This window comes from Peromyscus californicus, unplaced genomic scaffold (assembly GCF_007827085.1).
Source record: "Peromyscus californicus insignis strain IS unplaced genomic scaffold, ASM782708v3 Scaffold_9__1_contigs__length_137607984, whole genome shotgun sequence".
Lineage (NCBI taxonomy): Eukaryota > Metazoa > Chordata > Mammalia > Rodentia > Cricetidae > Peromyscus > Peromyscus californicus.
In genome coordinates, this window is record NW_026294617.1 from 123,861,356 (window position 1) to 123,887,283 (window position 25,928).

Below are 25,928 nucleotides of genomic sequence, written 5' to 3' on the forward strand. Positions count from 1 at the left end.
CGTTTTTCGAGACAGGGTTTCTCTGTGTAGCTTTGCGCCTTTCCTGGGACTCGCTTGGTAGCCCAGGCTGGCCTCGAACTCACAGAGATCCACCTGGCTCTGACTCCCGAGTGCTGGGATTAAAGGCGTGCGCCACCACCGCCCGGCTATTTCAGCTCTTATAGACTTATAAATACCTAAAGCTGAGAGAAATGTTTGCTAGATAATAACATACTTAGTGCATTGATTTGAATGATAATGGTCCCATAGGCTCCTATATTTGAATGCTTGGTCTGAAGTTAGTAAAATTCTTTGAGAAGGACTAGGAGGTGTGGCCTTATCTGGAGATGTATCACTGGGGGTGAGAGAAGTGGACTTTAAAGTTTCGAAAGCCCATGCCAGGCTCAGTCTCTCTCTGCCTCCTGCTTGTGTATCAGATGTGAGCTCTCAGCTACTGCCCTAGTGCCACGCCTGTCTGCTTGCTGCTCTGCTTTCTGCCATGAGGATCATAGACTAGCCCTCTGACGCTATAAGGATGCCACCAATTAAATGCTTTTTGTTATAAGTTGCCTTGGTCTTGGTGTCTCTTCACAGGAATGTAAAAATAACTAAGACAGAAGTTGGTACTAGGGATTAGGGTATTGCTGTGCCAGGCCTTAGCATGTTGCTTGTTGGTGGAATGTTGACTTTGGGGCTTTGGATTAGGAAAGTGGTTGAATGCTATAAGCAGGGCTTAAGGGGCCATCCTAGTAGGAATTTGGAGGACAGTGGTGACAAGAGCAATGTGGACTATGGAGGCCCAGCTCAAGAGGTTTTAGAGACAATTATTGTAATATTTAGGCAAAGAAAGTGGCTGCTTTTTGCCTTTCTCCTAAGAATCTCCCTGAGGTTAAAGTGAAAAGTTTTAGACTAACATTGACAGCAGAAATTTCAAGACAACATAGTAATGACAGTGTCACATGGCTATTAGTGACCATTCATCCATATCAACAAGGAAAAGAGCAAGTGGGGCAAAAATACAAAATGTAAGTTTGAGGAAAAAAGAGCACAGGGAATGTAATGCTGGAGCCAAGTCCTGTGCTCAAGGAAATGAGAAGTTTAAAGAAAGGCCTGATGCTAAATGAATACTAAATGAAAAAAGGGAGGGGTGCCTTCAGCTAATTCTGCAACCTGTGAAAGGAAGTGTTGGGGGATAGTTGATCACACTGTGAACTCCATTTGCATTAATTAAATAAAATTAACCTTGGGTCAGGAGCCTGAGTTAGCAACTAGTTGACAAAGTAACCACAGAGCATCAGAGGCATCTGGGAGAGACAGAGACACACATTGGGTGGAGGAGGGAGGGATTTGGAGTGGTGTGGCTTTTTTTGTTTGGCAGAGTAGAAGAACTCTCTCTTTGGGAGATGCCAGCAAGGGGAGGTCAGCTAGTTGCTACTCAACCTCTCTGAGCTAGCAGGTTTTCACCCCATTCTTTGAATCTCAAGTCTTACTTATAAGTAGAATGATAGGGATTTAGTTGAAGCTACCTTTAGCGGCAGAGGCAGAGCCTGTGCCGGTGGGAACAGAATTCCTGTGAGGCTGAGGCCTGAGTGGCCAGGCCACTGCCAGAGAAGCAGGCCAGTAACTTCAGAGTCACAATTGCTGGCTGAAGTACCAGATTAAGGCACAGCCTTTGTGCTGAAGTTAAAACAACACCCAAGGGATTTCCTCAAACTAAAAACTACAAATGAAAGCTTATGCAGATGTAGTTAAGGAAGGAGCCAGGTTCTGGCCCAAGCAAGAAGAACATGGCAGCTTCATCCACATGGTTCTGGTTTTAGTGTCAAGGATACAGGAATAAAGGGGTTGTGGAATCTTCCTCCATGGTTAAGGAAAGCTGCTGAGGCCAGGTGTGTGGCAGAGGAGTCACTGCATGGATGCCTAGAGAGGCTTGAGTGAAGCTATGAAAGTGAATCTTGGATTGCAATGGACCCCAAGTTGTTGGAGATGACAGAATCGTGGGATATCTGCTTCGAGCTGCAAACAAGTTGAAACAGCCCAAGAGATAGCAGTTTGTTACCATCAGCAAAGCTGGAAGGAGTGGGAGATTCTATGAGCCAGCTAAGCTTTTTGACATCAGACAAAGATACAGGATCTGGAGTTTGTCCTGACGGACTTCAGTCTTTCTTTAGTCCAGTATTTTCTCACTATGTCCCCTTTCCTTTCTTTTGGGATGGTAATGCATATTCTGTGTCATTGTATATTGAAAGTATGTAATTTGCTTTTTGATTTTACAGGCAGTTACACTTAGAAGATTGCCTTGATTCTCAGAAGAGACTGGACTTTTAAATAGTGTTGATACTGTGAAAGATTATAGATACTTTTAAAGTTGGATTAAGTCATTTTGTATTATGATATGGCTACAAGACTAATGAAGGCCAGGGAATGTTCGTGGTGGTTTGAATGAGAATGGTCCCTACAGGCTCATATATTTGAACGCTTGGTCTGAAGTTGGCAGAACTCTTTGACAAGGGTGTGACTTTGTTGGAGGAAGTGTATTATTGGGGGTGGACTTTGAGGTTTCAGAAGTCCATGCCAGGCTCAGTCTCTCTTTCTCTCTCTGCCTCCTGTTTGTGGATCAAATACAAGCTCTCAGGTACTGCTCCAGTACCATATCTGCCTGCCTGCTGCCATGTTCCCTGCCATGATATGGACTAACCTCTGAAACTGTAAGCCCCCAATTAAATGCTTTATTCTGTAAGTTGCCTTGGTCATGGTATCTCTTTCCAGCAATAGTAAAGTAACTAAGACACTTAGAAATAAACTAAAATAAAGATACATCTATGAACCATAGCCGGGTTTTTCTTTAAGCATAATTTCTGAAAAGTCTTATTAAAAAGTATCAAGGCTATAGAGAAGGCTCAGCTGTTAAGATGTGCTGCTCTTCCAGAGGACCTGTGTTCAGCACCTAGCACCCACTTCAGGAAACTCATAATCACTTTAACTAGCTCCAGGGGATCTGATGCCATCTTCTAGTTTCTGGAGGTGTCCACATATGTTCACACAGTTGTATGTGCATGCACATAAATAAAAATAAGTATTTTTTTAAAATTAAAAATACCATACACATCAACATATATTTACTTTATTTTTGAAAGATATGATAAATTGTAAGGCTATTTCATTGATTCAGCCACCATATTGCTTTGTTCTATGGAATCAGCTGACCCATATTTATCATTTATCAAAGTTACTCCAAACATTTCCCTCATGTTCTATAGGTAGTGCCATAGTTAGATCCTCATCATCAACGTGACTGGGTTTAGAATCACCTATGACACATTTCTGTGTGTATCTTTGAAGGTGTTCAGAGAGGATTAATTGAGGATGGAAGACCCATCTTGAATGTGGGTGGTACACACCATAGGTTGGGATCCCAACTGTATAAAAAGAAGGGGCGGGGGAGAAAGCCAGCATCCGCCAGCATCCACCAGCATCCACCTCTCTGCTTCCTGCCTGGACCAACCATCTCTCGATCCCTCCACATGCCTTCTGGGGAACTGACACTATCCTTTCTTGAACACAAGTCAAAATGAATCCTTCTTCTCTTGTAGGTTGCTGTCAGCTATTCTGTCACAGCATGAAAAAAGTCACCAACACAGGCAGTTCCTCAAGCCTGAGGCCCTTGTTGAGAAAAGTCACTTATTTCAGTACTAAGGGGAGTCTAAATATAAAGTCTGTGCCACCAAAATGCTCTTGTGTTGATTTCTTTTAGATGATCACAGAACTGAAAACATAATGAAAACCTCTACATTAAAGTGGTTTGACAACAGTTCCATAGCTGCATGAAACTTCAGCTCAGAACTCAGCTCTCTCTCCAAGCCTGCTACCTGATCTCAGCAGCTTCTACTAGTGCCACTGCCTCCACAGTCCCCCCTCATCTTCTACTGCTTCATCTGTCGCTACAGTTGCTGGCAGCACTGGCATCTTTGTAAAGCTGCACTACGGTCTGAGCTATCCCCCTATTCCTGTAAACCATACTCCACACAATGTGATTATCGTCTTCATTTTTCAAAATTTATTTTTTACAGTGCTAGGGCTTAAGCACATGGCAGCTTTACTACAAGGCTTTACTTTGTTGTTGTTGGGCTTTGTTTTTTGAGATAAGAATTCTCTATGTAGCCCTGGCTGTCCTAGAACTCACTGTGTAGACCAGGCTGAACTTGAACTCAAGAGATCGGCCTGCCTCTGCCTTCCAAGTGCTGGGATTAAAGGTGTGTGCCGCCATACTTGGTCCTAAAATGTTTTTAAGATTATGGAACTACCTAGCTTAAAATCTTCCAAGTGCTTCTAACCTTACTTAGAATAAAACCCAATCTCTTTGATTTGGGTTTTCTGATTTTTTTCTTTTTTGTCTACATTCCACTTTACTTAGCATGCTCCAGCTACACTGGCCTTTTTTTCAAGCCTGACTACCACAAGGCCATCCTTATTTCTTCACCTGGGTATTTTCTGTTCCTCTTATCCACACTGATGTTTCTTTACAATGCCTGCCTCATTAATTTGATTTGGGTATCTCTGTTCAGAAATGCCTTCCTGGGAACTCTAGCTAAAGCCCCATGCTGCATTACCCTCAACCATGCCTGTGCGTATGCCCATGTATGTCTGTTTGCCTACATGCCCGTCTGGGCACCATGTGTGTGCAGTGCCCCTAGAAGCCAGGAGGTGGTACTGGATCCCCTGGAACTGGAATTACAGGTGATTGATAGCTGTTGTATGGTTGTTGAGAACTGAACCTGGATTATCTAGAACAGCCACTTCTCTTACTGCTAAGCCATCTCTCCAGCCCCAACTGTGCTCTTTTAAATAAGTTTTAAAATTCTGATCACTAAAAAGCTGATACTGTCTTCTTTATTATCAGTCCCTTACCATTTGGAAGCACATTCCTTATAGCAGGGCTAAGTCCAGGTCTATTCTGTTCACTGCTGCATCCTTAGTATTTAAATTAATATACTTGGCACACAGCAGGATCACTAAATATCTGAATGTGTGTGTGTGTGTGTGTGTGTATGTGTGTGTGTGTGTGTGTGTGTGTGTGTGTGTGTGTGTGTCTGTGTGTACATTACTTTTGAAGTAAAAAGTGACTCAATTTCCATTTAGCCGGGTGGTGGTGGCGCACGCCTTTAATCCCAGCACTTGGGAAGGAGAGCCAGGAGGATCTCTGTGAGTTTGAGGCCAACCTGGTCTACAGAGTGAGATCCAGGACAGGCACCAAAACAACACAGAGAAACCCTGTCTTGAAAAACCATTAAAAAAAAGACTGATTTAGTGTTAGAATCTAGGCCCCATGACAAGCCCAGTGTTAATCTGACTCTTTCAACATTACTCAGGGCTGAGTTACTACTTCAAGGTAACAATTCAATATTCTTAAGCACATTCTTCATAGATTATGAAATGGTCTATGGCCTTCAGTCACTTTTAGGATTGAAACTGTTAGTATTTTGCTATAAATTAAGAATTCTAAAATAAATTAATTTCACATATGGCTTTTTCTTCATAATCCTCAAATGCAACCCAAAATAAAGGCCTCTCAAATCATTATCATTTCTCAAACCATTATCTAACACTTTCTTCACCCTGGCTCACATTTCCCTTCATTCCTACTAGCTCTAATCATATTGCTTCTGGTTCTATTGCAAGAAAATGCCCCCCCTCTGCAAGTTCCCTCATTCATTCATATTAGTAAAGAAGCAAGGCACATATAGCCTCAGATTAAGCAGCGAGGGCAGTTCAAAGACTCAAAGATAGCTTCTAGAGCAGTGAAACAACCCAGTGAGCTGAGTAGAAGTTAGTGGGAGAAGGATCAGTTGATGACAAGGGAAAAGCATGGGAGAAGGCATGGGGCCAAGAAGTATGCTTGGGTCCTAGTACAACAGCTCCTCCTGGAAGGCTTTCTTGATTTCTTCCACCCAGGCTAGTGTTCTTCCTTTACATTTCTATATATACAACTGTGAAATCCTCTACAATAGCACTAAACACAATGTGTCAGTTAGTCTTAACTTGGTTATTTTCCCTGATTGTGCATAACTATTAGTATCTCCTCAGCCCTTATGACAGTGTCTAAATATGCTAAACACTTAAACACTTACTTAGTAAATGAGTGAAAGAATTCATTTAAAATGAGTTTCGATAGCAAAAAATATTTGAGTTTTAATTTACAAAGCCTTATGCAAAGCATTTATTGTATGAAAGTCAAATAATGATTTTCTATATTAATGTACTTCAATTATGTATTACTTAAACTGTAACAAGTGAAACAACAAATATTAATTATAACTGTATTATTTATACTGAAAGTATCAATTCTGTAGAATTTAGGGTTAGTTTTCTTTATAGGTATAAAATCTGTGCAATAAACTTTACCATGATATCGTTTCGATTTATTTTGTTCAAATAGTTTTTCAACTTTTTTAATTAGTTCTTCTCTAATATTTTCCAGATATTTTCTTTCTTCCTTTACTTGTTTCATTTGTTCAATAATCTTCTCTCCTAGAGAGATTATAACCCATACTCATCAATTCTGAAAAGCTAAAAGATGGCTCCTATCCCAAAAGACAAGCGTTACAAACCTGAAAGTGTATAAACAGAATAACATTTATTCAAAACGGATGTTTTTCTTTCTGCTCTTACCACTATGGAGAATCTGGAGGAGACACTTTTGATTTGCTTGGATTTATAAAATAGTCTATTTCTTCTGCATTTACATAGATGTGTGAAACTAGGTAGTCAGGTTAAGTTATCCTTCTATTTGTTACTTTCTTACTTTTGGTAAATTTATTTTGGGCCCATGACTAAATATACACTGTAATCAACATAAAACTAATGTAATTTATAATATATAATTTATAGTAGAATATATATAACAGAATTTGCCATTAACTATTTTCAGTATACAGTTAAGTGGCATTGCGTTACTTACAATGTTGTATAATCATTCCCACCACCCACCTCCATAACTTAAAAAAACACTCATAAATGGAAACTTTTTGGCCATAAACAATAACTCCTTGTTAACAGAGTTAAGTTGCCTCACACAGAATTATCCATACTTACGATGTTACAAATACTTACTCTCAATTTTTAACAAAGAGGAATCAATTAACCTTGAAGAAACTCGCTGAGAAGGCAATGAAGGAAAGTCAATAAGATCTGGTAGGGGGGTGTACTCCTTGTCACCCACCTGTAAGCAAACATGAGAAGGGACACAACCGCAGTGTGAAACTTGTCCACAGTGTCTGCTAAAGCACACCAGCAATGCCTTTTTATTACATAGCAATGCACTCCCAATTCTACATTTGTAGCTATACATTATTCCTCATATTCTTGTCTCTCCATTTCACTATGACTTGGACATTTTATGAAGACAGTATAGACAAAGGCTTTAAAAATTCATTATCTTTCTAAGTGTGATTTTCTGCAAGATTTCTGATTTTAGTCGCTCAATATAATAGCTTCTTAAAGTTTTTAAGATGGCTACGATTTTTTTCACCCTGCCAATTTTGATAACTTATACTTGCCAAGAAAATTGATGAGTCTATCACATTTTCAAAATGTTAGCATACTGTTTTGTATATTATTCTTACAAGCTCAACCTCCTCTGTGTTTTATTTCCTCAACTTCTTTCCTTTCCTTTCCTTTCCTCCCCTCCTCCCTCCCTCCCTTCTTTCCCTCCTTCTCCTCCTCCTTCATTTGCATTTATATACTTGGTTTTGTGTATGGTATATGCCTATGGAGGTTCAGAGGACAACTTGCAGGACTCATTTCTCTCCTTCCATCAACTGGGTCCTGGTGTCATAAAGCTTGGTGTCAAGCGACTTAACCTGCTGAGCCATCTTGCCAGCTCTTGCCTCAATTTTCTTCATTTTCATATTTTTACCTGTTCTTGATAAGGTAACTCAAGTATTGCCATGTTGATGTTTCTCTCATTACTTTTATAGAACTTGAATTGTTTTAAATTCTGCTAGGTTTTTAATTCTCTAATATACTAGTTACTACTTTTAAATAAATCAAGTCTTATTCATATTTTGTTTTGTTCTTTCTGCAGCTTATTTTAAGTTTCTACATAACAGAAATTAGATTTTTCTCCATACAGCCTTCTAAATATCACAAAAGGAAGGCAGATAATTTATAGGTACAGCCTAAGATCACAGAATCCTACAATTTACATGCAAGTGTGGAGATAGGAACTCTAACCCATAGTGTGGTCAGGAGGTCACACTGAAGCAAAGCCAGATGCACACTTTATATTACAGAGACACTATACATAGACAGCATAGAAATGTCAACTCTGCTCCACTCTAGAAGGATAGGACTCCACCAAGAGCAAGATTTGGTAGATAGATCATAGCACTTTGAATGAGAGGGTCCAAAAAGCAAGAAACTGAAAATATAGAGGACTGGAGATGGTTATCAAGCAGATACAGCTTGCTTTGAAATGTGTTTCTTGGGGGCTAATGGCCAAGATAAGAGTTCACTGAGTTAAGTTAGTAGAAGAGAACTGCTCAGCCACTGAAAATACCTGTATTTGACAATCACTGCAGGAAGGAAAGATTTATTTCAGCTCTAGTTTTAGTGGTCTCAGTCCATAGCTGGATCTCTCTATTACTGATGTTTCTGTGATGAGGCAGACAGACAACAGCATGATTATGTGGCCCAGCTGTTTACTTCATAGTGGACAGGTGACAGAACAAGAACATCTACCAAGTGGACTTCCTCCATCCTCTCCTTGTATTCTGTACAGGACCCAGCATGCTGGAGCATGGTGTCTCTACTTAGGATCTTCACCACTTATCTCTCTGGAAACACCATCACAGACACATTCAAAAATGTGCCATACTAACTCCTAGGCATATTTCAATCCAATTAAGTCAGCAATCAATATGTATAATCATATCTACCTCGTAAGGTTTTGTTGTTGTTTGCAGGGGAAAGGAAATCAAATGAATCATATGTGTAAAGTGCTGAGAACAGTGCTCATAGTTAGCTATTACTAAATCTAAATCTAGCATCTTAATAACGTCCTAATTCATGCTGCAGATATTTACAAAATTCTCTCCATGTCTTCACTCCTTCAGAATAAACTGATGAAGTAAATAGTGTCCATTAGCTTTTTTAGATTGTTGCTAGCCACATGAAATAGCTGATCCAAAGCCACACTGCTAATAACTGAGAAACACTACTATATACCCTTTCAATGCACTCAAAAAAATCTGTTCTAAAGAGCTGAGTTAATGAAATACATCTATCAGCATATTCAATTACAAATTACCTTTTAAAAAAAACAACCACCAATTAAAGGTCAGAGTACCTTAAGAACAGTGAAAGCATTTAAGAAAATGGTCTAAAAAGCTGTTGTATATAAAATTTTCATCCCACTTATTTGGGCATATTATTTCTTCACAAAAGCAGAAACAAAAATTGAACCACCAGTGATACTACAGATATTACAACAATATATTTATGGCATTATAAATAAAAGCAGATATTTAATCTGTAGGTCAAATTAGTATTATGTTTATTAGTATTAGGCCTGTACCTAAGGTTAATATCATACCTGTTTGGCCTGCTGTCTATTGATAGTTGTATCATCATCATCGTCATCATTACCATCTTTCCAAAGAAATGGACTTAAAAGAATAAAAGATTTGAAAGTCATATGAAAACTTGACCTACATATTCATACATGGATGTTTACTTTGATGTTATATAAACACAAATATAACTTTGAAAATGATTAAAGTTAACCTAAAAGTCAGATGGGTGGCTTGTATCATTGTAACTTTCTCCCTGGATGAAGCAGAGGACTACTTGAGCCTAGGAGTTCAGGGCCAGCCTGGGCATCATAGGATGACCCTACCTCTTATTAAAACAAGCAAACAAAAAAACCAAAAAAAAAAAAATAAGAAGAAGAATCATACTGGGCTGTATATTTTCTTTCAGACTCACAAACTAATGTGAATAGTAAAATAAGACATCACTATGGGTCTATGTTAAGGTTAAAAATAATTAGAAATTTTAGAAACATAATAATTTTGTGAATATAATTCTTTTGCTTATATAATTGATGCTTAATTTGAAAAGATTATAATCTACATTGTTGTATAAACACATTCTTTTCATTATACTCAAGATTAGGATATGTATAATCACCATTTATACTAATTACCTTTTGAGGTTCCCAAAGCAATCATTTGACTCTTCCAACGATCCTGGAAACTCGCAATTCCCATGGTGATTTTGTGTAGTCTGGCTTTCCTCAGCTGATATTTGTGTTCGTGCATGGCAAATAAAATTCAAATATTAGGAAAATAGTCAAGTAAGCATTGTTCTCATATGTGTATGTTATAACCTTATGCCACAAACTTTGCAAACACAAATGCATTTTCCAGAATGAGTTTCACAAAGTATTGGTTCATATGAATAAAGATTCTTTAGTGAACTCAACTGATCACCCACCCTCACCAACACAAACACGGACATGTGCACATATGCCACTGCAGTATTTTTATGTGCAACATGAATTTGAAAGAGGAAATAAGTTATGTTTTATCAGACTTAGTCTTCATAAAACCTTTTGTCTAAAGATACTTTTGAAAAAATCTGAGAAACCTATTTAAGAAAATGCTAGTATAAAAACAGAAGAAAACTTTTATATACACTTTCATTTATAAAAATCTCCCTTTGTTTAAGTAGCAATTCTTGGGGATGGAGAGATGGCTCAGCAGTTAAAGAACATTGACTATTCTTCCAGAACATCCAGGTTCAATTCTCAGCACCCACATAGTAGCTTACAGCCACCAAGGGATCTGATGTCCTCTTCTGGACTCTGGGACACTGGCATACACACGGTGCACAGACATGCATGCAGGCAATACATCCATACACAGAAAATAATTTAAAAATAAATATATCTTTAAAAATTTAAAGAATAGTAATTTTTCAAATATGTCTTTATTAACACTAATACTCTATTTATAAAGATCCATGGGCCTAATCAATAATGTAGATTATTTTTCCTAGAGATCAGTATTTTAAAATGTATTTAAAAAGTGAGCCAAATTAATATTTTAAAAGTCACTTTACAAAGTTTGTCAAATCATTTTGTGGGGGCTGGAGAGATGGCTCAGTAGTTAAGAACATGGACTGATCTTCCAGAGGATCTGCGTTTGATTCCCAGCATTCACATGGTGGCTCACAACCACCTGTTATTTTTATCCCAAGGGATCCAACGCCCTCTTCTGCCCTCTTTGGACACTGCATGAATGTGGTGCACAGACATATATGCAGGCAGAACACCAGAACACATAAACAAACAAACAAAAGCATTTTTTCCACTTGAAGCTGTATCACTTTAAATTTAGCCACATTTCCCAGTTGACATTGACAAAGTCAAGCAACTGGGATTTTTCAAAATGATCTAATTGATGTTAAAAGAAAAAAAACTGGATATAACAGCTGCTTAAAAGTAATAGTAAAACACCACTCTGCTTACCTACCCCCAGCAAATAAATGACAATGCAAAACTAGTAGATTTGTGGGTCCATTCTGATAGTAGTATAAGACACATATTTGTCATTTGTGCCATCAATACAAAGTAGAGCAACATGTAATGTCTGTGCAACTGTGAGTTGTTTGTGACAAAGGCAAGAGAAATTTAAGAAGGAATGGCATGTGACAATGCAGAGTGCTAACAGTGTGTATAACATTTTAAATAATTCAATATGCCTCTGGTTCAGTGCTATAAACATGGACTTTTAACAAAATCCAACTCAAGTCCTGGCACTGAAATAGCAGGTATGACTTCACCATTTCCTCCTCTTTAAAGTGGCTTAGTGCGGAAGCACACCATCCAAGCCCTAGAAGTCCCTGACTTTAAAATCTGATTTCAACCTCAACTGTCATTTTCCTAGATCAGGCCTTTAGTGCTCAACTCTGTTCTTCTTATTGTTACCTAATTTGTGTTCCTAGAACTGAAACTCAATCCTGTCACTCTAAATACTCCAGTTGGTTTCTACTGTCCACTGAATTCTTAAGCTTGTCCAAAGTTCTTAAATCCTTACCTACCTCTCCAGAAATACAAGTTCACAGTACATGCTTATCCTTTCTCCTAATAATATAATAGTATTAAATGTTTGAACAGATCCCCACTAACTAAATCCTGAAAATTCCATCCATATCATGATTATATGAAGGAACATTTCATAGGTGAACTATAATATCAATAATATTTGGAAAACATATATCAAAATTTTGACAAGTGACTTCTGAGTAGCACAATCATTATTAATCTTTATTCTTGATACACACTGCAGTTTCTGGAACTTTTAAGAACAAGTATGCATTAAATCATCCCATTCAAATTGTAGAGATTTTGTTTTGTTTTGTTTTTTAGAAAAGCACCAAAAAATTAACCCCATTTAAGAACCACACCTGTAGGCTAGAAGATGGGTTAGCTGGTAAAGGCACTCATCAAATCTGACGACTCGATTTAAATCCCTGGATCCAGCATGGTGGAATGAGAGACCTCATTCCCACAAGTTGTTTTCTGACCTACACACACACACACACACACACACACACACACACACACACACATAAATGTAAAATACAAAATAACCACATTTTTTATAAATTTGTGTAATTCAACATTCCCACAAAGTTTTAAAAAGTTGTATGCAGTTATCATAATTCATGTAGAGTGTGAAATCTGACACAACTCGAAATTTGATAGAGTAATCCCATCTTCATTACCACTCCACCTTGAAGCACTCAGAAATACTGGATTTCACTGTGAACGTTTTCAATTTCTTCCCCCTTAGTGTTTAGGTGATTGCCATGAATGAAAAGAACAGTCATGCCAAGATAGAGATTCTCACTGAGTATCTATCTTACTGGCATCAACTAACACTAAATATTAACACAAGAAATATTCCAGAAACTGTTAAGTTTGAAATATCATCTGGTGTAGAATAAATTGAGATGACAATAGATATACTTAGGAAGCAATATCCTGCAGCTGTAATGGATACTTTCGTGAATTTGAAGGAGATGTACTTCACTTACATTTAGTATGCCTGTTTTTTTTTTTTTTGCACATCTTCTTAGCCCATGAAATATGATAAAAATGTTTAACTGACATTTTTCTAAACAGCTTTGTTTGTATAAATTTAATTTTAATTAAAGCATTTTGGTTATCTGTCACTTTGTTTGCATGTAAGAGACTATGTGTGTATAGGTGCACCAGTGTGTATGGGTGTATGTACACATGTACACATGGAAACCAGAAGTCAATCTTAGGGGTCCTTCTTCAAGTGCCATCTACTTTTGAGTGTGCTTTTAAAGATTTATTTTATTTTTAATTATGTGTGTTTGTGTGGATATACACATGAGCCCTGGTGCCTATGGAGGCCACAAGAGGGTATCAGATCTTCTGGGCTACAGTTAAAGGCATTTGTGACCAGCCTGATGTGGATGCTAGGAACCAAACTCAGGTCCTCTGCAAGAGCAGTAAATGCACTTAACCTCTGAGTCACCTCTCCAGCTCCTACCATTGTGTTTTTGAGGTAGGGTCTTACCCTGGCTTGGAGCTCACCAAGTAGGCCAGGGTAGGTAGGCAGTAAATTTCAAGGCTTTGCCTGTTTCTGACTTGCCAGTGCTGGTGTCCAAGTGCATATCATCATGCCCAGCTTTTGTTTTGTCTTAATGCGGGCTCTATGTACTGAATTTGGGTCCTTACATTTGCAAGTCTAGCACAGTACACACTGAGCTGCCTCTCTAGCCCTTACTTTATTTTTAACAGCATATTTTATTGTTTTTCCTTTACACCTTTACATTTTAAAGCTCCAACTGAACTACAGCTTTCCTTGTATCTTCCCTCTATTTGAAGGTTAGATTTGCCCAACATTTATTTGCATATAGGCTTGGCTGCTCAAATTTACTATGAATAAGAAACTCTTTGCCTTCTCCATTTTAGTTGAGATCACCTTCTTCTTGATTTGTAAAGTCTTTCCAAGTATTTTCCAACAAACCTGGATCTCCAGGGTCATCCTTTGGTAAAGTTACACTATCTGGTCTGTGGATTGTTCCATTAATCTCTGTAGTATCATTATTATTCTGCCGTTCATCTAAAGTAACTGTTGATGATGCTGAATAAACATTTCCTAAGTGATCTATTACAGGAAGCAAATATAATTCTGGTTGAAGAGCCTAAAGCACAGGAAATTTTTTAAAAAGTCAAAACCAACAAAATCCACTTTAGGTTTTAAAATTAGTTAAGTTTAAGATAATAATACATACATATGGAGGAGCAAATGCTTTGAGTTTCAGTTCTGATTCTTGCTTTTCCTTCACCTAGATTTAAATACATAAGAAAAAGTTAAATCTTTGATAATATTTTCAATTCTTTTTCTGTGCTTTTCTATGGAAGACATACAGCATATCAATAAAAAAGTAACTACAGCTAGATCAAAGAGAACATAGAATCCAATCCTACTTCTAGTCACTGAACCAAACAACAGAAATTCTATGTCCCTTAATAATAATTATGGTAATCATTTCCATGGGAATCAGTGTATATCTGGCACTATTCTGTGTGAGGAATATAAATTAGCTCAGTTAATCTTTGCAATTTCATGAGACAGATATGAACATCACCTCTAATTTATAGACAGGGATATAGAGGCATAAAGAATTAAGTAACTTGCTCACATCACATAACTGGCTATAATATGGGCCCACAATGTCTTCCCACTTCACAATGAAGGTAAAGTAATTTTCATTAAAGGATTTAATCATGCTATTCATTTGCTCAAAAACTCCAAGGCTGGGCTGGAGAGATGGCTCAGTGGTTAAGAGAACTGGCTGTTCTTGCAGAGGACCTGAGTTCAATTCCCAGCAACCACATGGTGGCTCACAACCATCTGTAATGAGATCTGGTGCCCTCTTCTGGCATGCAGGCATACATACAGGCAGAACACTGTATACATAATAAATAAATAAATCTTAAAACAACAACAACAAAAACCAAAAAAAAAAAAAAAAAAAACCCAAAACAAACAAAAAAACCCTCCAAGGCTTCAGAAAAAAATCATTAAATATTCATCTGGCATTCAAGACCTTCAGAGTGTACTTTATGATTGGTTCTCTACTCTCTCCCCACTTTTTGACAGAGTTAATATAACAAAAGATAATCATTCATTCTTTCTTGGTTGCCTGATTTTCTAATCCTCTGATCATTCTCTTTTCTTTAATCAGGAATCTTTTTTCACCCTTCATTCTTTTCAAGATCAAATGTTATCTTTCAAGATCCAAGTCTGAGTATCATTTCTTCCTCAATGTCTCCTACCTACCTTTTTCAAATTCTGCTGGAAAATTTCTTTTTCTTCACTATATAAAATATGACATTTGATTTACTCATATTACATAATTTACCTTGACCATTACACTGAGTGCACTGTAAGGGCAGGCTCCATATTTATCTTTATATGCAGTAAAATGTTAGTATTTGTTTAAAATAAAATATTACAAACATTTTAGAATTTGACCTAAATTATCTCACAGTAGGTGAAGGAACTGACTTGATAAACATTTAAGAAACATAATTTGATAATGTAGACTTTACTTAGAAGGAAAAAAAAAGCAAGAAAACTTACCACAGCTAAATTATTTCCAATGCATTTCAGAAATAAAAATTTTTCTGCAACAGCATCTACACCAAGAAACTCACCAAGGCGCTCCCTCAAAGCTTGTAAAGTAAGTTGAGGAGATACTCTGAAATACCATGACATTGTTTTACATAGATTTTGAATATATTAATGAATCAGCAGGTTTAGTCAGTTAACTTACAAATGTAAATACTAATTTAATGTATTAAATATAATTTAATGCCTTATGTTCCTACACTGTCTTGAACTTTAGGTTTCCAGTAAGCATTTTTCAAAACAAAAAATGATTACAAACCTGCCTTTTAAAATTGTACAAATGAATATGGATTACAAAAGTGCTTTTTGGATTGAAAAGGAAATATCTGTTTTTCTAATCTATATCCAAGTTTATGGTTAAAACAAAACTTTGTTATGGAATTTATTATTATATTTGTGTATGGGTGTGCATGCCACTGTGTGTGTAGAGGTCAGAGGACAACTTTGTGGCGTTGCTTCTCCCTTCCACCTTTATGTGGGTCCCAGGAATTGAACTCATGTTGCTAGTCCTGTGTGGTATGTGCTTTCAGTTGCTAGGTGATCTTAGCAGCTCAGAACTGTATATAATGACTATATGTAATGTGTTTTAGAACAGAAAGGAAATCAATGTGACTGGAAAAGTGATGGGGAATTTGAGGAGGTGAGATAGCCTCAAGGGAAAAACAAAGAGCTAGATTATATAGTGTCATGTCTGTTTGAATGTGAAAACACACACACACACACACACACACACACACATAACACACAACACACACACACACACATATATACACACATACCTACAGTTTTATTCCTTTAAACAATTATAAAGACCTTGTCAATATATTGCTTTAACTACTGTTCAGAGTTCAACTGGTTTTGAATTTTAGATCATTTCTGTTAATTATTTTTGTGTATAATCTCAGTAACAAACAGGTTATACACTGTTTTCTGGGCAGTAGCAGTATTATGTCCAGATGATGTGTGTTCCTATAAAAATGTTTACAATATAAAGCTTATGTATGTATTGCAGTACTGGGGATTACACCTGGTACCTTGTTCATCACTCTACCCTACTCCCGATCCCTATCACTAGCATTACACAGTACTGTTTATTAACAGCATTTACTGAACTAGGAATGGATCCATCAAACTGACAAGAGATTTTCCACTTAGAAGATTTTCAATTTTCAGAAAACATATTTCTCTTTTTTACACAACTTATTTCATTGCCACAAAATACTTGCCTTATAAATCCAGCAGAAATAAACTTGTTAATAACTTCTATTGAAATAGTATTTAATTTATAGTTCCACGATCCTTCAGGGACATAAAAAACATGAAGTTCCACCAACTGAATAAGAAAAACATCAGTTAAAATTTTTCTAAAGTAGACAAAGAATTAATTTATTTCCTTTTTTTCCTTCCTTTCTTTCTTTCAACAAAAGTTTATTACAATGTACAACAGGCTCCAGGATAAAACTTCATTCTAGCTTTAAGTAGCAAATGATGTTAGAGCAGAGAATTCAGATTTTAAACAGGAATGAAAGGGGGTTCTCTACTATCTTTGGTATAAGGACAGCTTATTTTTGCCACACTTCTTAATTTCATCTGTGGTCAGGGGGCCCTTCCCCACAGTCTTGACTTTTAGTTCCTCAAGTTTCCTCTTCTTTGACTTTGCCTGAAAGCCATGTCTTCCTCATCAATCCCTTGGCCTAAACCTTGTGCCGTTTCTGGGGCTTCTTTTTGTCCCCTCATGGCCTCTTCCCCAAACCCTGATCATAAGCCAGAGATGGAGATGGTGTTTTCTTATTGCTAGCTCTATCCCTCACTCCATCTTATATTTTCGATTCCTTATCCTTTGTGTATTGTCTGCCTCTTAGAGTTTTGGGGATTGTAGCCTCACAGTGTCAATCAAAAAGCTAATACTGTGGTTTGGGGAATATGTTTGTTCCCTAGAGTTCTAGGAAGAATCTATTCTTGATGTAGGACTTGATTGTTAGCTTAGCCTGTTTGTGCTGTACCAAACCATTTACTTAAAAAAAGAAAAAAGAAAAAAAACTTAATCCATGACATATTTTATGTCTCTAATTAGTATTCCAATTAAAATATTTAGATTACTACAACAAAAACAATACTTAGAGCAGTCCCATGTTCTTTAGTCTAGCAAAGGTTGATATCCACTGCACATTAAAATTCAAGGGGCTTAACTAATTATACTATTAACTGCAACAGTAAATATCTGGGAACTTTGGAAGTTTGAATAAGGACTAGAGAGACAGCTCAGTGGTTAAGAGCACTTGCTGCTCTTGCAGAGGGTCCAAGTTTGGTCCCCAGCATCCACATTGTCAGTAACTCCTGTGTCAAGTGATCCAACACTGTTCTCTTGGCTCTGAGAGCTCATGGTGTACACACACACACACACACACACACACACACACACACACACACACACAAATGCAAGTAAGATAAATCTTTAAAAGCATTTGAATAAGATCTGTTATTAAAATTAGTAGTTTTTACAGGAGATAAACTGGTTCTTGAACTAAATAAAGGTTTTGCTTAAGCTGTTTTATAAACCAAATAAATCACTCCTATACTTTTGAGGATTAAACATTACCAATGACTAAAATGTTTGACATATGCTGATTTTTCAAGAACAGAACATTTAAAAGCTTATTCTCTAGTTAGAATATGAAGTTAATTACAAACTTATCTTTAACAAATACATTAATATCTCCTGAATTAAATGTCTATATTCATGTTTAAAAGGAACACATGTAATTTTTTTCTATAAGTGTAACATGGTTGAAAAATTGAATATTTTAAATGTGTAAGTTAAATATTCTATTCTTACAAATCACCACATTATTCTAATATTATACTCCTGGCTTTATAGCAAATAACTCATCAACAATGCTTCCATTAAGACCATTAACCATTTAAGAACACATTAAGCCAGGTGGTGTTGGCACAAGCCTTTATTCCCAGAACTTGGGAGGCAGAGGCAGGCATAGCTCTGTGGGTTTAAGGCCAGCCTGGTCTACAGAGCAAGCTCCAGGATGTGCCATCATCAAAGAAAAGTAGCAAGCAGCACAAGTTTCTGGGACAGGGTTAAGAACCAGCTTCAGATATGTTGTTAGATGTTTGCTTGGTGATCATCCAAACAGTGATGTCAAATAGTCAGCTGAATATATGTCTATATGATCTGGAATTTGCAAAGGAGGACTTATATGGGGATACAAATGAAACCCATATAAAGTTGGTATTAAAATCTACTAGGCTTGATCGGAATACCACCAAACAAGAGCAGAGAGAACTTATAATACCTTAGAGCTGAGATGGTCCACTACAGAGATGTTGTAAAGAAGAGGAAGATCCAACAAAGGAGACAAAATGTAAAACCATGGACAGGAAAAAAAATCCAAGGTAATATTTATGCAAGAAGCAATGTGAACCGGGTGGAGGTGGTGCATACCTTTAATCCCAGCACTCAGGAAGCAGAGTTCAAGGCCAGCCTGTAGGCAGAGTTTTCCTGTCCCAACCACCTCCCAAATAATCACTCAGAGGTTTAATATAAATTATAAATGATTGGCCAATAGCTCAGGTTTATTACTAACTAGCTCTTACAACTTAACCCATTTCTATTAATCTATGGGCTGTCCCAAGGCTTGTGTCTTTTACTCCTATTCCATTTGGTGTGTCCAATTCGCTCTCCATCTGGCTGGTGACTCCCCTGACTCTGCCCCTTCCTCATCCCGTCATTCTCAGTTTGACTTACCTGCCTAGCTTTATCCTGTTCAGCTATTGGCCAGTCAGCTTATTTATGAAACCAATCATAGAGACATATATTCACACAGTATACAGAAGGATTATTCCACAGCACCAGCCTGGTCTACAGAGCTACTTCCAGGACACCCAAGGCTATACAGAGAAACACTGTCTCAAAAAGCAAAACAAAAGATGCAATGTGAAGGAATTCTATCAAGGAAGAGAAGGATTAATGGTGTCAGCTGTTGTATTCAATCAGATCAATTATGTTTAGAAGAATTAAGTAATAAATTTCATGATGAAGAGGTGAATTTAACAAGAGTACGTTTGTGAAAATTGGAAGTATGATTGTGGAAGATCAAGAAAGAACAGGAAGTTGCTAGTAGTTTAAGAAGGTACAAAATACTTGTACAAAAGAATAAGTCAATAAGTGACACATAGTATGAATGCCTTCCAGCAAAAGATTCCACTTGAGACTCATGGTCATGAATTTAAAGTGAAAATGGCCCTTATACTTGCACATTCTTCCTCAAGTCTTCAGGGAAGATTAGGTGGAAAATGTATTCATTAGGGTTGTTGTTTATCAGAGAAGAAAAACAAAGCAGGAGATGACAAATGGTCAAAAGTATGAGCCAGAGTGATCCTGTGTCCTAGAGAAGTTAAACTAGGTCTGGAGGGCATCACCAGTTAAGAAACAGTAAAAAGTGTGATAAGACTAATTCATTGTTGGTCACAAGAGAAAAGATGGTAGAGATGCAAGAAGCATAATCAAATAATCTGATAATATGATATGGGAAGTTGGGATCATAGTAGAATCAGCATCCAACATTTTATGTCATTCATATTTTTTCTTTTTTCAGAACCAATGATAGACATGGTTTTCTTACCTCTGATGAAGAAGGTCGACTTGGATTGAGCGACATATTGACCAGTGTCTCAATAGGATAGTTACCAGGTGGAGTTTTGGATGTTTTATATATCTTTCATTTAAGCAGCATTAAATGTTTAAATAGATTTTTGGTTTAAGATAGCATTCCCGCTATATCTGGTCTCTGATGTGTTCAAAGAGTAAAAAGAAAAACATAAAAGCATTAGTGTAAACCTAAAATATAAGCTTAGAAATGTATACAGTCATATTATTCTCATTTAAAAAGACACTATACACTAAGCAGGCTAGTAGTTCTAAGAAAACATACACTATGTATAGACAGCTTCCTCAACTTATGGTGTGGAAGTGATATTGTCCTTGAATTTTAGAATTGTTGTCTCTTCTTCAGCTAGTAATATGTGCTTGATACTTTCTCGGAATGCTGGGCATTAACAATACGATACAGCTCTACTGTCAGTTACAGGATTACAAAGGTGAGTATGCTTACTAAGCTACAAAATTCAGTAAATTAGTTGTATTAAATGCATTTTATTTTCAGCTTACAATGGAGCCCCATGCCAGTCAAGGACAATAAACTGGTAATTACATTATGATGGATTTTTGACAAGGACATATTTTACTATTTACTAAACAATTCATTTTTATGGGTCAAAAATTTGGGTTAAATACATACATAATATAGAAATATACTTTTACATGGGGAAAGCCTGAATTTATATCAATGGTCACTGAATAATGAAAACTGTTTTCTCATATGCATTTATTTCAGGGCATAGAATAAATGTAAACAATTGTTTTAGCTGAAAATACTAGTCTTTAAATATATCAAGCATTGTTTTTGTATTATTTCCTGTGGTTTTCCTCATAGAATTTATGGCAGTTCATAACAATGCATGACAAAAATAAATATAAATATTACATATTATAAAAATATGAGATATTAAATATAAATATGATAAAAACTGAAAAACAGGGTAGTCGAAATATTACTCTAAAAAGAAATTTTCAAAGTTGGCCAATCCTAGATGATACATACACTAACTTAAACAATACTTACACTAACACAATGAAAGCTTTTTTATATCTCAAAGCACTGCTTTACACTGACCTCCAAGTAGTAATTTAAGTCATACAAAATTCAAAACTTTTCTGACCTTGTACTTATCTCAGTTCTGTGAACTACTACTAGATACCACTAACTGTTTTTGTTTTTTTTTTTTTTTTTTTTTTGGTTTTTCGAGACAGGGTTTCTCTGTGTAGCTTTGCGCCTTTCCTGGAACTCACTTGGTAGTCCAGGCTGGCCTCGAACTCACAGAGATCCGCCTGGCTCTGCCTCCCGAGTGCTGGGATTAAAGGCGTGCGCCACCACCGCCCGGCACCACTAACTGTTTTAACAGTATCAAAATTAAAAAAATATTTTGTGGGCTATATAATCTTTTGAATCAATTGAATATAGAGAAAGAAGCCATGAAGCAGTTATCATAGACATAAGACATGCTCATAGTATGAGAAAGATGTAGTTTACTGAGGTTTACAAATATATTGTAAAAACAGACTGACTAAGCAAATTGATTGTAACAGGTATACAGAGGGGCCACATAGCTGAAACTACTTATAAGCAATAAAGGCCAGAAATTTTGCTGCTGAGGTCCTGAGCCTTAGATTTTCTTTTAGTTTGGCCTATGTGTGGGGTAGTTCTAGTTTTGGGGTTTTCACATAGAATCAATTTCCATGACTTGTCTATGTTATCTTTATAATAATAACCCAATGCTTGACTTATTTGAATCTGTTATTAAATCAATAATAAGTTTAAATTACAACTTAGGCATGATTAGAATTTGGAGTTGATCCTAACCAAATAATTTCACATACTAAATTCTAACATAATATTTGGGATTCTCAAATTATTTATTTATAATAATTGGCTAATGGACAAAGTAATTCCAACAATTCAAACAAAAGGAAAATTGATGAGCAAAGAAAAGATGACTATAGAGTTCTAATATAATCTCTCATGTACTACAAAATTTTGCTTTACAACCTTTCTGCCAAGAATGGACAATCAGCCTTACCTGGTATACTAATTTATACTAATTTAGTTTGCCTAAAAGTGAGTTCTTTAAGCTGTGGGTACAGTGCAGGGGAGGACCACTTGCATAATGTGTGTAAGGCCCTTAGGTTTGAGCTCCCAAAATAACCTGCTAAAAATATAAGCAGAGTAAGTACTGAAAAGTATCCCAAGGCCACATCTAGTCTTAGCAGAAAAGACTACAGAGATCATTAAAAATAACTTTGAGACTCAGTTGCAGAGCTAAAATAAAATTTTAAGTATTTCTGGTATTATTCAGAGCAAATAGGATTTGAGTAATTTTAGTAATTGATTGATACTAGCATATACAAAGAGATACTCAGTGAACTAGAAATCCGAAGTAACCACTAAAATTGGGAGTTTGACATAGGCTATATTTAAATACAGCAGAACCCCACATAAAGCAATCAAACGGATCGGGCATTAGAAAAAGCAGGGTTCTAGTCCTCTATAGCATACAAGACCATTCATTGTGGTCTACGTGCCTTAAATCTGACAAGAAACTGATTTGGGCTCACTAAGACCCTTTCCAATTTTTAAATTCTTTATTCAGGAAGTAAGAGAAATCAGCATATAATCAACCTTATGCCAGATGATGGGAATACTTCTTGACAGGTCTCTCTGATCAGGATAAATTCAGGTTCTATTTCTGTTCTGAGAGTTTTGTCCTGCCTAGTTCATGGGTAACCTAATAAAGTTCTAACCTTCCTAAAAGGTAATTTGTGTTAGCTAAATAAAGTGCCCAAGGACACCCCAGAGCCTATATACTATTAGGTTATTTTAAGACTTGTAACACTAATTAGAGAATGAAATCTTGACCTGTTGATTTGGGCCTCTGGCAGCACAGTACATCATGGCAGGGACACAAGACAGAGGAGCTGCTCACCTTATGACAGAAAATGAAAGAGTGAGGAAGAGGCAAGTATCCTAATATCCCCATCAAAGATATGTTTACCTTCCTTCCACTAGGCCTCACTTCCTAAGGGCCTAGTGTTCCAATAGCACCACAGGCCGGTAACCAGGCTTTAGCATTTAGGCCTTTGGAGTGTATTTAGGATAGAACCCATAATATGAGGTGAATTCTAACATGGTAAGGTAGAAGAAAAAAAAAATGTAACATTTTAGAATAAGAATATTTAATACCCCATGGCTAACATGTATAGGTGTTGAACTAAAATACAAGTCTTATGACCCAACTTATCACTGGCTAAAGTTCTTTTAACAGAATTTACTTATGAGTTCCATATTCAATTATGAAAACTAATTACTATATCAATATATGAGCAAAACCATTGAAAGAAATGCATTACATGTATATAATAGAATTAAAACTGAGAAACCTAAATTGTAGTTTTTCTAGAAGCAAGTCGCTCAATTTGTCCAAACTTCAATTTCTGAACCTACTATAAAATAGAATAATGTAAACTCAAAAGTCCAGAGTTCTCATCACTACATGGTGGAATCTACAAGTAATAGAAACTCATTGAAAAACTCATTTTGAGACCTCCTGGCTTTCGGTTAAACTACAAAGGCTTGTGAGTGTTGAAAGTATTTTATTTATTCAACACTGAACTAAGACCCAATGAACAGAAGTTGAATAAGGTGTGGAAGCTAGGAAAATTTAAAATGGCGGTGTTCTGCAAACAAAACACCAAACGGCAAGATTTCTTGGTTGTGTTTTCTTGCCATTGTTAATAGGTTCTCGTGTCACGCTACTTTTGACAATAAAGTCTACCTTTAATCATCTAAAACGTAAACACACGGTAAAGCCTTTGAAATACTTTAGAACACAGTGGGAGATTAAAGAACAAGCTTTTATTAGGAGATGTTGATAGTTCATGAACCACATTTAATGCTCAGAGCTTCAGCTGCAAATGAACTAAAGGGGGTTCTGTTTTTCCTCCCTTCCTATGCCAATACGTACTGCTTATTAGATATACCGTAAAAACTAAGTTAACATCTGGTGTGTGAGACAGCAAGACATTCTGTGGTTCCCTAACCCAATAGTTTGGCGAAAGAAAAAACAAAACAAAACCTTGAGACCAAGACAAAATTAACTTTGTTTATTCCCCAACATTTACTTAATAATGTGTACTGTACCATGTAAGATCTTTGAAATGCCTTCCAGCCCTAACATTTCATAGTTCTTAAATATTATTGCAACTAATATAAAGTAGAACATTCCTTAAGTTACACAAACTTTATCTTAGAAATTTATGTTGAGATTTTAGCATACAAGGCACAAGGTAAAATATTTGTGTTACCTTTCATACTCGTTCATTCATTTATTTTGGTGGTGCAAGCCTTTAATCACAAGGCTTGGAAGGCAGCTGCAGATGAATGGATCTCTGTGAGTTCATGGCCAGCCTAGTCTACATAGCGAGCGTTTCAGGTCAGCCAGAGCTACAAAGTGAGACCTTGTCTCAAACAATTATGTGTATGAATGTGGGTCTGGGCGTATGTGAATGCAGATGTCCCCAGAATCTAGAAGAGGGCTACAGTACCCCTGGAGTTGGAGTACTGACGCTTGTGAGCTGCCCAGCCTGTGCGCTGGGAACTGAACTCGGGTCCTCTGCAAGAGGACTCAGGTTCTCTCTCTCCAGCCTCACTTTTCATATTTCTTATACATGTAACAATTTCATTTCGTTTCAAACTCAAGAACTCCAGGAAGCTTTCTTTCTAACTTCGCCAGTTTAAAGGGCTTGCCGAAGGACACCAGGGAAAACTGTACAACCATAAGAGCTGGGTGAAAAAAACAAAATTCCAGTGTACATTTTTGTGAACTGGTATGAACTGGTCAGTAATGCGATTCGTCGGCTGAGATTTTTTCCTCACTATTCAAATGAAACAGCACTTAGGACGAAACTCATGTTTATAGATGCTAGGTCTCACCCGGGACACTAGAGCTTGAACTAATTTAAAACTTTGAGTGTGTTTTCCTGAAAACCCCTCCGGGGTTTAGTTACAAGCACGAAGTAAGCGATTCCAGAGACGTCAGAAGAGCAAACGTGCCCTAAACGCCAAAGCTTTTATTTGGAAAAGCACCGGGACTGACTCCTGAAAGAACGCGGTAAGGGGACGCCGAGCTGGGCGGCCGGCGCCGCTGGGCGACACGTCCAACCCCATTCCCAACCTCTGGGTCCCCGGGTCCCGCGGCCCCGGGCGGTTACGGCCCTGCGCCCTCTCGCCCCGGGCCCGTTGGACGGCGGGTCCCCTAGTGACGGGGCTGAGCCGGCGGAGACGCGTCCGCCTGCGACTCGAGGCTGCGCTGCCGTTTCCCCTCACCCCGCCGCCGACTCCAAGCCGCGGCGACCTCTCCCGCGCCGGCACCCCGCGTCCGCCTTACCTCGCCCGAACCAGCCCCTCCTGACGCGGAAGGCGCCGGCCCGGCGTCGGGCCGCACCGCCCCCCGTCGCCGCTGCCGCGCCCACCGGCCGCTCCGCCCCTTCTCCTCCGCTCGCGCCCGCGGGGCAGCCGGCGGCCC

General features: G+C 37.5%; 1 protein-coding gene across 5 annotated transcripts in view; it reads right to left on the bottom strand.

Annotated features, from left to right (window-relative positions):
- Spata1 (spermatogenesis associated 1) overlaps window positions 1-25,888 on the bottom strand; it is a 40,148-nt gene extending 14,260 nt beyond the window's left edge. For 2 of the 5 annotated variants that reach the window (XM_052730233.1, XM_052730235.1), the window contains exons 1-11: window positions 25,791-25,881; window positions 23,264-23,330; window positions 20,354-20,518; window positions 16,943-17,049; window positions 15,669-15,786; window positions 14,314-14,367; window positions 14,046-14,223; window positions 10,184-10,277; window positions 9,572-9,644; window positions 7,090-7,198; window positions 6,382-6,507 (exon numbers count right to left, since the gene is read on the bottom strand). In XM_052730233.1, the coding sequence (XP_052586193.1) occupies window positions 6,382-6,507; window positions 7,090-7,198; window positions 9,572-9,644; window positions 10,184-10,277; window positions 14,046-14,223; window positions 14,314-14,367; window positions 15,669-15,786; window positions 16,943-17,049; window positions 20,354-20,389 (895 nt within the window). In that variant the 5' untranslated portion in view covers window positions 20,390-20,518; window positions 23,264-23,330; window positions 25,791-25,881. Of the gene's footprint in view, window positions 1-6,381; window positions 6,508-7,089; window positions 7,199-9,571; window positions 9,645-10,183; window positions 10,278-14,045; window positions 14,224-14,313; window positions 14,368-15,668; window positions 15,787-16,942; window positions 17,050-20,353; window positions 20,519-23,263; window positions 23,331-25,790 lie in introns of all 5 variants that reach the window. The other 3 variants (XM_052730234.1, XM_052730236.1, XM_052730237.1) reach the window with 3 other exon arrangements.
- Between the last annotated feature and the right edge of the window lie 40 nt (window positions 25,889-25,928).